General features: G+C 48.5%; 3 protein-coding genes and 2 non-coding genes across 5 annotated transcripts; 3 read left to right on the top strand and 2 right to left on the bottom strand.

The window, feature by feature from the left end:
• Positions 1-1,989: 1,989 nt before the first annotated feature.
• On the top strand, positions 1,990-4,086 carry NCU07891 (hypothetical protein). The gene has a single exon (XM_956687.3). The coding sequence runs from the start codon at positions 2,222-2,224 to the stop codon at positions 3,560-3,562; it is 1,341 nt and encodes a 446-aa protein (XP_961780.3). The 5' UTR covers positions 1,990-2,221; the 3' UTR covers positions 3,563-4,086.
• NCU15153 lies at positions 3,887-3,979 on the top strand. Its single transcript has one exon. It is a non-coding gene; the product is annotated as a tRNA-Glu (tRNA).
• Positions 4,087-4,691: 605 nt separating the features above from the next.
• NCU07892 (hypothetical protein) lies at positions 4,692-5,231 on the bottom strand (the record flags this gene model as incomplete). The annotated part of the gene is made up of 2 exons (XM_956688.1): positions 4,692-4,882; positions 4,991-5,231. 2 exons carry the CDS (start codon positions 5,229-5,231, stop codon positions 4,692-4,694), a joined length of 432 nt encoding a protein of 143 aa, XP_961781.1.
• Positions 5,232-6,642: 1,411 nt separating this feature from the next.
• On the top strand, positions 6,643-9,276 carry NCU07893 (RSC complex subunit Sfh1). Its single transcript, XM_956689.2, has 2 exons — positions 6,643-8,813; positions 8,879-9,276. Exons 1-2 carry the CDS (start codon positions 7,134-7,136, stop codon positions 8,972-8,974), a joined length of 1,776 nt encoding a protein of 591 aa, XP_961782.1. The 5' UTR covers positions 6,643-7,133; the 3' UTR covers positions 8,975-9,276.
• Positions 9,277-9,785: 509 nt separating this feature from the next.
• NCU15152 lies at positions 9,786-9,885 on the bottom strand. The gene has a single exon. It is a non-coding gene; the product is annotated as a tRNA-Ala (tRNA).
• Between the last annotated feature and the right edge of the window lie 2,510 nt (positions 9,886-12,395).

Raw genomic sequence — 12,395 nt, 5'->3', positions numbered from 1 at the left:
AGGGAATATTCATACGTAAATAATTATAGCCGGGCGGAATACCGCTTTTAGTCCGATATAATTTATAAATAAGCGCTGGAACTTCGGAAAATAAAGTATAGGGCTTAAATAAAATAAATAAAGCAATATTAAATTAAAGTAATAAGGTTAGAATAGGGTTAAATAACTTCTAGGGGCTTAGAGGAACTCTATCGGCTAATATTATCGGAAGGGGTATAGTAAGGGGAAGTATACTAAATAAATTAATCTTATTAAAACTATTAACTAGTAGTAGTAGGGCCGGACTATCGGAACTATTAACTAATCTAACGCTTATTGTACGAAAATCGTAATTAAATTGAAGGTTAATCCGTCTCGTTGGGTTTTTAAATATTTTGTAATAAATTATTTTAAAGAAATTGGAAAGAAGTAGTACCAATTCTCCGGGCGGATCCTCGTTATTAAATAAGCTAAGTATAAAGTTCACTATAGCTATAAGGTTATAGCGTAGTATTAATACTATAATTATAGAGCTATATAAATATAGAGTAAAGAGAAATTACTAAATAAAATCACTAGAGTAAAATCGTTAAAGTGAAGGAAACTTATTGTGTTAAGGGATCGTATACGTACCAAAATCCATTTATACAATAGCTTAGATCAAGGTAGTATAATTAACTAATAGTAGTATTAAATATATATAAGGATCTTACTAAAAGGCCGAAGCATAATCAAATAAGAATATAAAGGAGAAGGGGTAAGTAACTAAAGTAACTGAAGCGGTAATAGCCGGTAAGGGGGGGGTTAATTGCAGGGTTGATACTTGCCGAAAAGAGTTATAGGATTTAATAATCGGATTAAAAGCGCAAAGCGCGTTGGAGCAATTAAGCAACTTCCCAATGAAGGGATCGATTAATTAAGAATAGTTTAATCAATTGGATCTTTTAATTATAATTACCAAATATTACAATTCGTTAGGATGTTTAGAAACTCTAAATATCTATTAATATAATCAATAATATTAAAATAAGAAAGCGAAATATAGAAGGAAAGTAAGCGGCCGTTGGCCGGCTCGGACAAGGATTCTTTTATATAAAAATCCCTAGTCCGAGCAGGGCCCACCCTAGCTTACAGGGTAGACCGCCCCACTTCCCGGCAACCGTCTGCCAATGGCAGCCGACTAGCCTACACTCCAACCATAGCACTAGTTGTGCCCTAGCCGTGGTACCGGACTGGGCATAGCTCAATTGAGCTCCATGCCAGCCCAGTACCCTACTCTATAGCTAATCGTACATATCCGGTAACAGTAACGCTATATTAAAGTAGGTAATATTAATATATATATTTATAGCCTACTCTAGGAACTTCCTAGCGTTCTAGCTACTATAACCCTATATAAATAGTTTACTTATAAGGTTAGCTATATTGCGAAGTCTATAAATATATTAAAGGGTAATCTTTATAGCAGCTATAATATTAGCGGTAGGTTTATTATTTGCGATTATTATACGAATAATATCCTTTTAAGTACAATTTATATATTATAGGATAGCGCTATTCGAGGGCTTTAATTTAGTATTGTTTCGGGTCCGGCGCGGATGGATTTGCGATAGGAAATGGCCAACAAAAGTCGGAAATATCGCTTTTTTACAATTTCTGACCCAACCCATTTACCCAGATGATGGGGGTCTAAGATGCCCAATGCCAAGAAATGCCAAGATAGGGTCTGGCGTTTGGCGGTGGGAATTGCTGGAACGCCCCAACCCACGGCTCGTCAATCAGCCGAACTTGGGTCAAAATGTGCTCTGGTGGTTACCGACTTGAACGCGTTGCCCGTTGGACTTTCCTTATATTCCGGATACGCACCCCGGCTTTGGAAAGCCACTTGCAGTGTGACTGGGTCCCCAGAGCCGATGACGTCACCTAGGTTCTAGAGGTACCTACGCTTTTGGGTGTACCTGCCTGTTCCCAGCACCTTTCCTGAACTCACTCATAGGCCGCCTCAGGTAGGTACGGATGTGCCCGGTACGAACCTCTACCTAGGTACCTTCATGCAGCGGGACTTAACTTGCGCTCTTACCTCACTGCACCGTCCGTAATTTCCACATTTTCTTCAAATGCTTTGTTCGCAGTTTCCAAGCCCCATTGCTTCTCGTATACATCGGACTGCCTTGTTGTCTGCCTTGTTTGCACCTTCGTCTACAACTACATGCCAATGGCCAATCATACTCTCCGATAACCAATGTTTCGACACATTAATATGGCAAAGAAAGACTCACCAACCCGTCTCTTCACAACAACCAGCCACCAAGAGGTCAGCCCACCGCCATTAAAACGAAGAAGACTGACACAAACACCAAGCCTAGCATTGGATAGCCCCCGTGCCTCGTCCACCCTTCAATCGGCCGGCCAATCCAGAAGCTCTTCTCCAAGCAAAAATGCGTTCCGAGTGTTTTCGTGGAACATCAACGGCATCAATGCCTTTCTGTCGTCCACTCCTTCCGCTCGAAAGATAACAGCCTATTTCACAGAATCCACCAAGACGCAGAAAAGCGGGACCTCGAGTACTGACGCACCGCCAAACGCCAGTCGACCGCGCACACCTCCAGGACAAGCACCATCAGGCTCGCCACACTCGCTGCGAGCCTTCCTTGCCCGCCATAACTGGCCTGAAATCCTCTTCCTCCAGGAGCTCAAGATCAAGCCGCAAGATGGACCGGCTCGTCTGCCAAAAATACTCTCTGCTCTCAATACTCCGCTCAATGCCGCCGACAGTGTATCCGACCATCGTACCTACACTTTAAATGCAGTGCTTCCACGCGACAAGCATAATGCCAAAGCCTTTGGAGGAAAGTTGTACGGTGTGGGAACAATAATGCGGACAGACTTTGCTCGCAAATGGGTTGCTACTGTGCGGGAGGTTGACTGGGATATCGAGGGAAGAGTCAGCGTTGTTGAGATGAGTGGGGCGCCGAAAGGGCAAGATGAGAATGAGCCAGTCACGAAACCTCTCGCTCTCATCAATGTCTATGCCGTCAACGGCACCACGCAACCGTACCGCAACCCCCTGACCGGCGCCGTCCATCCTAACTACCCGACTCGGCATGACCGAAAGCTCGTCTTCCATTCCCTGCTCCGAGACGAGTGCCTTTCCCTGGAAGCACGCGGATTCTCTGTGGTCGTTGCAGGCGACGTAAACATAGCCAGAGGACCTGCTGACGGACACCCTAACTTACGAACCTTCCCAGAACAACATTGCCTTAACAGGGTGGATTTCAACACCAAGTTCTTCGGCGAGGAAGACAATAAGCGAGCTGGAGGCTGCGTTGGAAGCCAAGACGAGAAAAACAAAAAGTGTCTTGATGCCGTGGATGTGTTCCGGGCAAAATATGGCATGGAGAAAAGATACACATATTACCCCAACCGCGGGGAGTGGGGGAGCAGTTGCGATAGGGTCGATATGGTGTTTGTGTCCAAGGAGGTGTGGGATGACGGGCGTGTGATTGATACGGGAATACTCGATACGCCTCAGGAGCGCGGCCCGAGTGATCACGTACCGTTTTGGGTGAAGGTCGCTCTATGAGGGCACTGGCTGAGGCACAGACAGCCTGGTGTGTGGAGTTCCACTTATCCCTCAACGCTCCCTTTTGCATATAATCTCTGACGATCCCCTGAGATGTTTTTGCGACCGTACATCTGCTTTTCACAAGCTCTGAGCCCTCGGTTTTGGAACCCCTGAGTGTCGGACCCTTGGACCCCACAAGAGTAAACAAAAGTTATCGAGATCCACAGCCACGCGAGTCAGAAAAACCCTGAAGAGCCCGCGCAGTCCCACACCTAATCCACACCATTTCATAAACCCTAAATCCTCGAACTATCTTCAACAACGCGTGGATTTCCATACGGATCGGGTATGGTGTAGCGGTAACATCGTTGACTCTCACTTCTTCAGGAGTGACTGCTTTCTCAACAGCCCCGGGTTCGACTCCCGGTATCCGAGTGATAAAACGATTCAAGTGATCCGGTTCTTCGCGCTTTCTTTTTTATTTCTTTTTTCACCCCCAGATTCTTTCCCCCCTCCTTTCATTTCAACCCTTTTTCTTTTTTTTCTTTTTTTTCTTTTTTTTTTTTTTTTTTTTTTTTGGCGATTTCTCGTTCAGCTTCTCAATTTACTCATCTTCTGACTTCCATGATCCTTTATTTGAGTCGCGGACCATCCCATGGAGTCCATCGTCTCAGGCTAATAATGGTTTATAGTGTAGATGTTACCATGTGTACTACGTGTGATACCAAGTAGATAAAGATGTGGTGTGTTTTTTCGTTTCCATGTCCTTTCATTATCTTGTTGTCTACATAAACCCGCTTTCGTTGATAACAGCAAAATTCACAACAGGCTTCCTTCAGCTTGGAAGCGACAGCCGTGGCGATATGGCTTATGCTCTCGAAAGACAGGGAACTTCTAATCCAAATTCCTATGCAAGACACTCCGCGAAAGACTCATTCTCTTCAACCAAGACATCTGGAATGAGGGACACCACAGACAAAAACATCCAGCAGCTTAGCATCCTCTCAACGCTACCCAGCTATACAGAACAGAAGACAACTGGAAGATTCTTGATCAACCATACTTAGACCACTCGCCTGTCCACACCAAATAGATCCCTTCTACTAGCCAGCCAACCAACCTAAAAACCACCCTTCGATATGGATTGCTACGTGGAGATAGAGGAAAGGCAGCCAACTCTTTCCAGCATTGTCAATATCCTCTCAAAACCTTTGCTCTCGGCCAACTCCCTGAACGACGTGGCCTCCCCATGAATATAACACGTCGCATCCACCAGATCCTGCAGTGTCTCTTTGTTCTTGGCATCAAGCAAGATCTGACAAATTTCCATGGCGACGGCTATATTTTCCTCACATATATCTCCTCGTCAGCAATTCATCATTTAGCTACCAAACCCGCCCACCCTGAGGTGCCTGGATCACACGACAAAAGAAACAGAAAACGTACCTTCCTCCCCTTCATCAATACAATAAAACAAGACATTCCTTTGCTTCTGTCCTTCGTCCTGCCATAAGAGCATAGTAGGAACGTCGAGGTTGATGGCGTCCGAGGTCAGGCTGAGAGTCCCCCAGACTTCGTCGTACGAGGGCGAACCGAGGAGGGTTTTGCGCATGATGCAGATGCCGTCGATTTGGTGAGATGTGAGCGTCCCTTCGGGGGGTAGGACGATGTCTGCTGAGGTTGTCATTTTGTCTCTCTCTTTTCTTTCCCCCCTTCGTGCTTTCGGGGCTATACGATCGTTGTGCCTAGAATTTGTTTGGATGTGTGTGTGTGTGTGTGTGTGTGTGTGTGTGTGTGTACGTGTGGTGAGATTGAGAGAGAGTGAGAAAGAGAAAGGGTGTTAGTGAGTGGGAGAGGAAAAGCGCGTTTATACCTACCCACCTACCTTATGTGTCTGTTGTTGTTTTTAGTCAACAATACCAAGGAATGAGACTGGATGACTCCAGTCCTTCATGACTCTCTTCCTGTTTGTTGTGATTGTTTAGTTTAGCTGGGGCATGCGATCAGATGAAAAAACTGTGAGCAAGCAAATGTGAGAGGTCTTCTTATTGTGGCGTATGGGCAACAAAGAACTGTAGGAGGAAAAGGGAGTATCGTTGTGCTTCTTGGGCAATCTTGACGGCGAGACGAAACCTAAAGGAAATGACCAGTGGCGGATATCATGATCAGGACATGTCTATACACTTGAGTGAAGTGCAGGAACCACCATGGACAAAGGGGACAAAAAACAATAGGCTTGTCACAAGCGAGCAACTGAAACCCTTGTTGTGGATGATGGATGTTCTGAGAAACAAATAGGAAGTTCTAACAATGGATGAGACCTGCAGTTTAGTACAAGTCACTGACTGCATGACCTCTCACTTTCGTCTTTTGTCAAGATGAACAACAAAGAAGAAGGATAAGATGTGATCCAGTCACCATTCCATGAGCCATGACATGAAGACCCCGGAAGTTTTCCGACGTCAAAAGAAGAATGGTCCATGAGACCAGTGACCAGGATTCTCGGGCCGTTCCGAACCAGTTCCCGATTACAACCCCGAGCTGGAGGGGTCACGTCTCCGGATACAGGTGTAAAACGGCGAACGAACTGGCCACGACAACGCTTAAAGTGAGGATTTCAGACGCTATGTTCTTCGACAATACTTGGAGGTTAAGGTGTCACTTTATGTTCCTGGCCTGGCGAGCATCGGTGTTACTGGCTGGAAACGTGCTTGTCGATAGGTGAGCGAACCCCGGGCTCAACAGCCCAAATTCTGGATAACATATTGGCAGATTTTCTTTGCCGTTGCTTTGCAAATACATATTCAACTTCAGATCACTTTTCCCATAAAGACTGATTAAAGATGAACTCCCGAACAAGGACGACGAAGTGTAATTGAAGTAAGGTGTTGAGGCTCTAAAAGTGTGCGCGTCTCTGACTGTGATAGGGGCGCTCCTCAAAATGGCCAGAACAAGCAATCTTGGCACTGAGCCAGGGCATTATATTACATAAGCGAGCTTTGCGGGTGCGAGGACCCACCTCTGGCGCTAGGCTGTTTCTAGCTCGCGCGGCATTGCTCAAAGTGCTTGTCGCGTTTTTGACTGCAGGCGATCGCAAGGTGCGCCCACCCACCCAAATTCACACCACCCACTTTCACGGGCAACCACCAATTCTCGATAGCGTCCACGTCTGCATGACGTCCTTCGACTTCTTCACGATCCCTTGAGAAACCCAAAATTTGGACTGACTTGATTCGAAGTCGCCGAGTACTGCGCCTTGAATTGCTACGAGGAACTACTACTACTAGTTTGTTCTACGTATCATCAAACAGCTTGCACTTCCGATCGCAAACAAGAAGAGGAAGACATCCCTCGGAATCAACCTCGAACGCAGCTTCGTCCAACCTGCATCGCGAACTCTGCATCCTCGACCTCCCTCGCGTTCACTTGCGACTTCGACTTCAGGTTCCGATTTGCGACCACCAATTAGCAGCGTTAGGAGACCCAATTACTGGGCCTTTCTTCTTTTCCATCCAAGTCTCCCGGCCGTCATGAGATTACCATAGTCGTCGAAAATCACAAAAACAGCCACACGAAACCACCTTTCACAATGGCGCGCTCCGAATCCCAACAATCCGTTTTCTCTTCTTATGCGCCAAGGTTACGCACCTACAACAACTCCCTCCTAACACCCGTCCTTCCCGGCACTGCTCCCGCGAACCCACTTTCGCGCACAACGAAGCGCGGCACTACCATTATCAACTATGCCGAGGATGGCTACGATGATTACGACGATGACGACGACAACACCCGCAGCCGCCGCCGCCCTACAGGTCTCCGCAGCGTACAGCCCGACGACGGTACTGTCAAGGCCGACCCGGCCGAGAAGGTTGGCAAGGATACACATGAGCCCGTGGAGGTACAGGGTATTTGGCGGGACTGGATGGGAAGGTTCCGCCAGGGTCGATCCGACCAACAGAACTTTGCCCAAGCCAGCCTTCCTCTCACACTGATTCCCATACGGATTGATCTCGATATCCCATCCTACATTCCGCCCCCGTCTCTGCCTCCGCATGCTGCAAGCCTGGACCCCAGCAGTCCCCTTTTCAAGCCACAGGAGCCCACCGTCCCATACCGGTTACGCGACACGTTTCTCTGGAACCTGCACGAGACTTTGATTACTACCGATCAGTTTGCGACTGTCCTGGTCCAGGATTTGGACCTTCCTAACAGGAATCAGACCATATCCGAGATTAGCAAGCAAATAAGGACACAACTAGAAGAGTACGCCGGTGTTGCTCTCCATCCTCTCTTCCACTCCCACCGCGACCGTCCAGCAACCGAGGCGCCCAAGCCCACGAACCTGCTCGAAGCCGCGACCTCAACTCCCAACACCCCCGCAATTAATGGCAACGCCGTATCGACACCAACACCCGCTGTCAATGGCACTTCAGCAGTCCAAACATCCACCGGCGAAATTAGCGCCGCCGCAACCCCGATCCCTCCAGACGCCGACGACTTCAGCCCCGACGACACGTACCGCTGCATCATCAACCTCAACATCAACCTCTCCTCGCAAGTCTACACCGACAAGTTCGAGTGGTCGCTCCTCCACCCTCCAGGGACCGCCGAGGCCTTCGCCAAGCAAACCTGCGCCGACCTCGGTTTACACGGCGAGTGGGTACCCGCCATGACGCACGCCATCTACGAGGCGGTACTCAAGCTCAAGAAGGAAGCATGCGAGTCTGGCGGCCTGGTAGCCGGCTGGGGCACCACCTCACTGGGTGTCGGCGGTGTCGAGTTCCCCAACGACGCGGCCGTCACGGCAGGCGGCGAGGGCGCCGGCTGGCGATACGACCCCGAGCATCTGGCGGAGGACTGGGAGCCCAAGCTGGAGACGCTGTCGAAGGAGGAGATTGAGAAGCGCGAGGGCGATCGCGAGAGGCAGATCCGCAGACTGCGCAGAGAGACGGCGCGGTTCAGCAGCAATACTGGTATGGCGGGCGGCGTGCCCGTGGGCTTCGGATTCGGCGGGCTTATTGAGCAGGAAGAGGAGCGCATGGGACGCGGGGAGAGGAGCAAGAAGAAGAGAAGGTTTAGAAGTCTGTCGCCTACTAGCGGTAGACACACCCCGGATGTTGGAGGCGGAGGCGGCGGCGGCGGTGGTGGTGGTGGGTATGGGGGTGGTGGAACGCTCGCGGATAACGAACGGAACAACTGGAGGTGCTCTTGCTGTAGGGTGTGGGGCACCAGTGTTTGGGCGGTTCGGGATGGGCCTTATGGACCGAGGGTGAGTGATCTGTTTTACTGTCTGTGTCGTGAAAGAGAGAGGATGCTAACGAGTCGGTGTCACAGTCACTCTGCAATAACTGCGGCTTCATTTATGAGCGGGATAGGAAACTGCCGAGGTGGGCTAGGAACCTGCACGCCACTGATCCCAAGCCTCTGTGAATGAACCATGTTTGAGGGCTGGAAAAGTTGCCCGCAGGAAGCTACTGTTTGAGCACGGCATCTCGAGGACAGGAGGTCCTATGGTTTCAAGACGATTTGGACATAATGTGCATTGTATCCAAGCTACCTGTTCGACATGGAGGATGTAGGTCATTCAAGTTAGGTGTAGGGGTGTAGAAAAGGAAAGGAAAATTCCAAGCAGAGGAACCGGCGTCAGGCGAGGTTGGGATAGGGTAGGAGAAGGTTTAGTTGTTTTAGCTTTATGTGTTAGCTTTATACCAGTTTTGTGCTCCGACAGTTCGTTTTCTCTCTGTCTTGAAGCTCTCGCAAACTGTGGCTTATGTATTACTTGTCTTTTCCGCCGTTCTTAACCCAAGAACAAGCGGTGTCGTATGTAAAAGGTAGTAGGGGCCATGTCATGGCCATGATCGCACGAAATCATGAAAGTGGAAGGTGACAAAAAGCCAAACGTGACTGTGAATCTATATCCCTTTTTCAGAGCAGAGATAGCCAACATCAAGGTGCATTGCCATCCAATTCCAAACCAGTAAACACCAAATTCCTCGTTTTGGGCAATCCGATCTCCCATGCAAGATCTCCCATCTGTCAGCGCAACCGCCAGTTGACCTAAGCCCAACCCATTAGCCAGCAACATCCCCACCAAAAACGACATGAATGGAACCGAAAATAAACTTTAGGAGGCGAAAAATAAACAAGAGAACAAAGATCAGATAGGCGATCAACGAAACCCATTTCAGTTGACGATGATGTATCGTTGCCCCGGGGAAAAAAAAAAAAACATAAAAAGGGATGGACAATACCGGATTCGAACCGGTGACCTTTCACAAAGGCGCATCGAAAGCTATTCTCAACAATGCGAAGCGAAAATCATACCCCTAGACCAATTGCCCATTATTATTTGATATTGGTGTAATTTTCATTCCAGGCTCCTATAAGTGCCATGTTCCTTCAGCAACGTCCCACCTGTTCGGCACAGCAACTACAACCACTTCAGACTTCCGTTACTGGTTTACCATTTCGGACTCCCCCTCCTCCTCCTCTCTCTCCCGTCTGCCTCGAGAAGAAATGACAGAACACTGAATTTTTAGCTCGTATTTGGTCAGGCAATGTCGAGGCCAGCACTTTAACCAGGTTCCATGGGAAAGCGGATAAAGTTGGAAAGCGCGAGTGGTACATACAGAGATGGATGATCAAGATGGTAATTAGGTCGAGATGAGGGTAAATAGAGGGAGGGAGTGAAGCTATCCCCGAAGATGAAAGTGGTCATCCGTCCGTGTGGTTGTTGTTGTTGTTGTATTTGTTGTTGTTGGATCACAGTTTAGAGTAATGGTCACGGTGGCAAATGTGTGATCAATTGCTTTTCCTTGTCGGGTTTGTTACTAGTATGGTATGAAGGATCGGACGGATGAAGTGGAAAGATAGGTATGTTCGTATTTAGGGTATCTGACTCCCGAGCGACAAAGACATCGGGTACCGTCAATCCGTCGGCAAGCGAATTGGGCTAGGTAGGTACCTCATACTATCTTGGCATTGGAGACTTTACAACAGCTTATCAGATCCCACGATGAAGTCCTTTGAAGAAGTTACTCAACGTTCCAGCCCAATATGTGATGCTACTATCTGTCGACTGCATGTTCTCGCAATTGGTGATGGCGACTTGAATACGGGAATGGGAATGACAAAAGCACTCCTCCCACTTCGCACCCCATGATGGATAACGGAAGAAGGGATGGCAAGTGCTTGGTGCTATTTCTGTACGTATAGCACCCGACACTCTGGAAAGAAGTGCGATTTGCTCGAACCTTAATGACCAGCATCAACCGAAATCGCTGCGATGATGGATCAAAACGGCAAGTCAAGAGCGAAGGCCGTCGCCATATCGTCTTGGCAGGCAATGAATGATTCGAGACCGATGAGATAAAGTTGTTTGCCCGAGTCATGTGCTCAAGGTTGGAGGATAATTCCATACCTATCCTGCATCTGCTGCATTTGGTCGGGTTACCCTTTGAAGGAGAATCACGCCCAGTCGCCCGAGGTCTTTATCACCTTCCTAAAACTGTCGTGACTGCAACCCCGTGAGGGCGCCGATTAATGAGGTCAGTTCTTGGCAGCATTGCAACATGAAAGATGTGATGGCTGCTTCTCACTTTTCTCGGTATCATTCAGCTGTTTGTGATACCTTTTGATCAATTGGGAGAAAAAAAGAAAGAAAGAGAGAAAAAAAAACACCCGTTGAGATACAATTGTGGGAAAAGAGGGTGCGCACGAGGTTTGTGCAGTGGCGGTTTTCTCCTGATTATGCGATTCCCCTATCCCGACCGTTGGTGGCTTCCCGTCCTCATCCCGTATAAGTCGAACCCCTGTCTCTCCAGAACCTTATCTCTATTTGTGGCCAAGGACCCCTAGGTGCCGTGGCCCTCTGTCCTGGCCACGGCTTCGCTGATACTCTTGGCGGCGGATCATGACTACATAGGTAGATTCAGTTCAGCAACCTTTCCCCACGCGAGAGGGTAGGAACTCATCAGCACTTCAATCCGGGGAAAGTCTCGTGGGAAGATAAGAAGACTGCGCCTTTGATTCGCATCATGATGAACAGCCAAGACGAGAGCGCGTCGTTGTGGTTTGGTGGCCCGATCAATGTTGAAGCTGGTGCAACCCCATAGTCTTGGTTTGCTATCGCAATCATCGACTAGCATCCAATAACCAACATCAAAAGCAAAAGAGCCAAGGTACGCCAAGGGACCGAGAGACACCAACGACGAGAAACAGACCATAACCCCTCCCCGTTTGAGTCCTGCTATCGTCTTTGTCGTTGGGGGCTGGATGCGCTGAAGAAGACTCCATGCGAGCTAGTTCGGACTCAAGTTGGGGACGAAGGTCTGGGTCAGTTGTTTGTCGATATCAAAAGCTGGGCATTTTCGGTTCAGGTAGGTCCAAGCTTCAATGGCTCCATTTGAATCTTTCTCATGGCGCCTTCAAAATGCGGACAGCGCCCCATGTCGGGACCCTTGTTTGGTTCGGGTACTCTTATGCAAGTGCAGGCTGCGTGTCGCCGAATCAACGAGGGCGAGAAGTTAAACAATATGTCGTGATACCTTTTATATCTGGCGAGTACGCGATTGGTGGTTTCACTGGCGGCAAAATCCATCAGGATTGATGTTGCCGTCCATGTCTGCTTGGCCTATCAAGCAATGAAAAGGAGTGAATGGATGGAAGGAAATGCAAGGGAGATGGAAAGCGACACCTCGGTCTTGATCGAGATCTCCAGGTGTTTCGGACATTGTCACTCCTGAACTGCAGTTTGGTCTAGGCCATCGAGCTAAATCACATCTACCTAGAGGTAGCTACCCTTCTCTGTTGAGAATTACACATCGGGTAAGTTCAAGTTGTGAGCGCTTCT

This window comes from Neurospora crassa, linkage group IV (assembly GCF_000182925.2).
Source record: "Neurospora crassa OR74A linkage group IV, whole genome shotgun sequence".
Taxonomy (NCBI): Eukaryota; Fungi; Ascomycota; class Sordariomycetes; order Sordariales; family Sordariaceae; genus Neurospora; species Neurospora crassa.
The sequence above is the reverse complement of the archived record's forward strand: the minus strand, read 5'-3'. Positions and strand labels throughout refer to the sequence as shown.

What these genes read in the sequence shown, in the direction of transcription:
- NCU07893 (XM_956689.2), top strand. Translation starts at nt 7,134, where the DNA reads ATGGCGCGCTCCGAATCCCAACAATCCGTTTTCTCTTCTTATGCGCCA. An exon ending in ATGGGCCTTATGGACCGAGG is followed by an intron (nt 8,814 to 8,878) that starts GTGAGTGATCTG and finishes TCGGTGTCACAG; the next exon opens with TCACTCTGCAATAACTGCGG.
- NCU07891 (XM_956687.3), top strand. Translation starts at nt 2,222, where the DNA reads ATGTTTCGACACATTAATATGGCAAAGAAAGACTCACCAACCCGTCTC.